Source organism: Passer montanus, unplaced genomic scaffold, assembly GCF_014805655.1.
Source record: "Passer montanus isolate IOZ18808 unplaced genomic scaffold, ASM1480565v1 scaffold570, whole genome shotgun sequence".
NCBI classification, from domain to species: Eukaryota; Metazoa; Chordata; class Aves; order Passeriformes; family Passeridae; genus Passer; species Passer montanus.
The window spans coordinates 2,369-2,995 of NW_024370706.1; the positions used below are offsets into that span (position 1 = coordinate 2,369).

The window sequence follows — 627 nt, forward strand, 5'->3', positions numbered from 1 at the left end:
GTGAGGGGCGCCTGTAGGGTAATTATGGGGCTGGGGGGCGTCCAGGGGGCTGTTTATGGGGTGAGTATGGGGCTGGCTGTGGGGCTGGCTGTGGGGCTGGCTGTGGGGCAGGTTGTGGGGGGGCTGTTGGGCCCCTCTCTGGGAGGTTTTGGGGTTGGTTGTGGGGCAGAACGGGGCTGTGGGGCTGCCCCAGGGCTGCTATGGGGCTCTGGGGCGTCTATGGGGCGGGTTATGGGGATTTTTGTGGGGTTTTGGGGCGGGTCTGGGGTAGGCTCTGTGGCTCTGGGGCACCTTGGCGCTGTGGGACAGCTCGTGGGGCAGCAATGGCGGCGTGAGGCACCTATGGGGCAGCTTACGGGGTTATGGGGCAGGTTCTGGGGTCGGCTTTGGGGTTTTTGGGGCCGCTTTTGGTGTTTTGGGGCCGCTCCCCCCCACAGGGGGCCCCCCGGCGGTGCTGGAGGACCGCGCACCATCGAGAGGAGCGGCCGGAGCGGCCCCTCCCGTCTGCGCCCCGCCCCCTTCCGGCCCCCCGCGCGTCACTTCCGGCCGGGAGAGCGCGAGGGCAGCGCGGGAGCGGAGCGGCGCCGCCATGGCAACGGCGGTGGGGGAGGGGAACGGGGGCGGGGG

At 71.0% G+C, this 627-nt stretch overlaps 1 protein-coding gene across 4 annotated transcripts in view; it reads left to right on the top strand.

The window, feature by feature from the left end:
• The first annotated feature begins 6 nt into the window (after positions 1-6).
• The window catches only part of RUVBL2 (RuvB like AAA ATPase 2), an 11,213-nt gene continuing 10,592 nt past the window's right edge, over positions 7-627 (top strand). For 2 of the 4 annotated variants that reach the window (XM_039726189.1, XM_039726188.1), the window contains exon 1: positions 7-60. In XM_039726189.1, coding sequence (XP_039582123.1) covers positions 25-60 — 36 coding nt within the window. In that variant the 5' untranslated portion in view covers positions 7-24. Of the gene's footprint in view, positions 61-247; positions 602-627 lie in introns of those variants that run through there. The other 2 variants (XM_039726190.1, XM_039726191.1) reach the window with 1 other exon arrangement.